The sequence below is a fragment of the Etheostoma spectabile genome, chromosome 9 (assembly GCF_008692095.1).
Source record: "Etheostoma spectabile isolate EspeVRDwgs_2016 chromosome 9, UIUC_Espe_1.0, whole genome shotgun sequence".
NCBI classification, from domain to species: Eukaryota; Metazoa; Chordata; class Actinopteri; order Perciformes; family Percidae; genus Etheostoma; species Etheostoma spectabile.
Genome location: NC_045741.1, coordinates 33,400,402 through 33,403,037, shown reverse-complemented (window position 1 = coordinate 33,403,037; position 2,636 = coordinate 33,400,402). Strand labels below are relative to the sequence as shown.

Here is a 2,636-nt window from a genome sequence, read left to right as displayed (position 1 = left end):
GAGGACAACATGGGGACAACATGAGGACAACATGAGGGTTATAACTGGGCTTTGTGGCTGTTCTTCTTGTATTTGGGTCCATTCTTATAGTTTTATAGTTTTATAGTTGTGTATTCAGTGTTTACATAAGAAGAGATTCCCTTTGTGACGACTACCAATCAGAGTGTCTGTAATGAGGAAGGACGGGTTCAGCCAGCTATTAATAGGACTCATGTACTTTCGGTTGCTAATAATAGGATCAGGATGTCAGAGACATCGGTCATCAGTTTCTGTCCAACATCTAATGATTAGCAATAATTAAAGTCGGCTTTTGACCTCACAGATGGTTGAAATTCAACACATGACATAGAAAGTATTAAAGCCGCACGCCTTAGAAATGCTTATGTAAACAATATGAACGAAGGAGTGATGACGGCATGTTGAAAGAAGTCTCAAACTCCCACTCAGTGCTCAATCTGGATGACTGATGGGGTTTCTAGGTCACGGTTCAGTTCATCCAGCTGTATCAGTTTCATTCTGTTGTGTCTACGACTCGGAGATCTCAAAGGGAACAATCTTACATGAAAGCATATCTCATTTTTCCTGATATCATCATCATTTTAAAGATGATGAGGTGTTACAATGCCATGCTGTGAATATGAAATGTTATCAACCCTCTGAGGTCTAAGAGTCTTCTTGAATTCTCCCTAATACTGTATCTGAAGTCTCTTTTATATAGACCTTAGTGGTCCCTAATACTGTATCTGAAGTCTCTTTATATAGACCTTAGTGGTACCCCTAAGTACTTTATCTGAAAGTCTCTTTTTAGACCTTTGCCTCAATCTGCTATCTCAAGCTTCCTTAATAGCATCCGAATACTTTATCTGACAGTCTCCTTGTATATAGACCTTAGTGGTCCCCTATACGTTATCTGAAGTCCTTTTATAGACCTTAGGGTCCCCTAAATACTGTATCCGAAGTCCTTTTATATAACCTTGAGTGGTCCCTAATACTTATCGGAAGTCTCTTTTTGATCAACTGAGTGCGTCCCCTAATCCTGTATTGAAGTCTCTTTTATAGTTACCTAGTGGGCTCCTATATCTGTATCTGAAGTCTCGTTTTATATAGCTTGAGGGTCCCGTATCCTGTTCTGAAAGTATCTGTTATTAGCCGTAGTGGTCCCCTAATACTGTATCTGAAGTCTCTTTGATTGAGAATTTCCTGATTTTTTTACTCTGAAAACACAGACCAATGAGATGAGTGAATGAATGAATCTCTCACCAGGGGCTCGCACTGAAAACCTTAGATTTTGATTCCTGCAGACAAACTGGTGTTGAGAAGTCCTGGGACAGACGGGACAGACGAGACGGATGGTCAAACAGGAGAGGCGTTCACCGTCTTTACTTTCATGGGATTTATTACACTTCAGTTTCAGCTTGTTAGCTAGTTTTCACCCTTTAGTTACCGTTGTAACTCAGTAAAAGCACATTGGACATCAATCATAAAATATACATTTCCACACGTTGAAATCCTCCTGACTTCGGAGACTCTGAGCGTCAGTACCAGACTCCAGAGGACCCTGACCCGGAGACGCTTTGAGACCCCCCGGGACTGAGACCGTCGATGCTTCCTGTCTGGTTTTTCACCGGTTGGAGGGTCGAGTAGAAGGTCTCCCCGGAGTCCCCCATGTCTTTCCAGGAGGACACAATCACAATATTAGAATAATAGAAATCCTGTATAACATGTGTCCCTGTTCCCTGGAGGTCTTTCTGAAGCACGGTGTGCAAAACTGCCCACGAACGATACTACAGATGTGATCATACTGACAGAAAACAAAGAACAAAGCAGGGTTTCCCCTTTAGTTGGGACTTTATACAGCAGGGAGGAAGTAGAGAAGAAGAGCGGTATGAGGTTTGTTGTCAAAAAGAAATAATAGTCGTAATATTAGGAAATTTCAACATTTAAAATATCAAATTACTTTGGAAAAAATCTCAAAAGAAGGCCCCACAACATTGAAAAAGTGACAAAAATGTCAGAAAAAGTGATATTAATGTTTCATGGTTGACAGAAAGACAACAAAAGGGTTAAAAGCCTCAATATTTACCCCCCCGTGCCGATGTTTGTGCGTTTCCACGCGTCGTAACAGACTAACATCGTCACTGTCAATCATTAAAACTAAAGATAGAAACTGGGTCAGTCCGATAACAGCCCGAGGTGGAGCTGGGATCTCGTTGACTGTAACCATGGTGATTAATCGCCATGTGGACTAGGTGAGAGGGCGGGATTCCCTTTACGCAACAGAGAGACGTCACGTGAAGCAATCATTACACAAAGGAGTGGCTCACCGCAGCTGAGAGCGTGTAGGGTGACTTTCCAAAAACCTGTTTGTGTCCCTACCACTTTAAATTAGTTTGGTATTATTTTATTTAGAGGTCTCGGGTTTTTTGCCCCTGTTTTTAGCAATAAAGAAAGAAAAACATCTTCTTCTTATACAAAGTTTAGTCTCATTGTTTCTGGCATGATTTATTATTATTATTATTATTATTATTATGGTCAACTTAGCTATTTCCTGGATTTTATAGCACCATAGGTACCTTTTAAATGTAATAATAATAATAATAATAATAATAATAATAATAATAATAATAATAATAATA

The 2,636-nt window shown here is 39.9% G+C and overlaps 1 protein-coding gene across 1 annotated transcript in view; it reads right to left on the bottom strand.

Moving 5' to 3' along the window:
* Window positions 1-1,237: 1,237 nt before the first annotated feature.
* LOC116696238 (low affinity immunoglobulin gamma Fc region receptor II-a) overlaps window positions 1,238-2,636 on the bottom strand; it is a 10,177-nt gene continuing 8,778 nt past the window's right edge. The window contains exon 6 of the mRNA XM_032527068.1: window positions 1,238-1,669. Coding sequence (XP_032382959.1) covers window positions 1,536-1,669 — 134 coding nt within the window. The 3' untranslated portion in view covers window positions 1,238-1,535. The remainder of the gene's footprint in view (window positions 1,670-2,636) is intronic.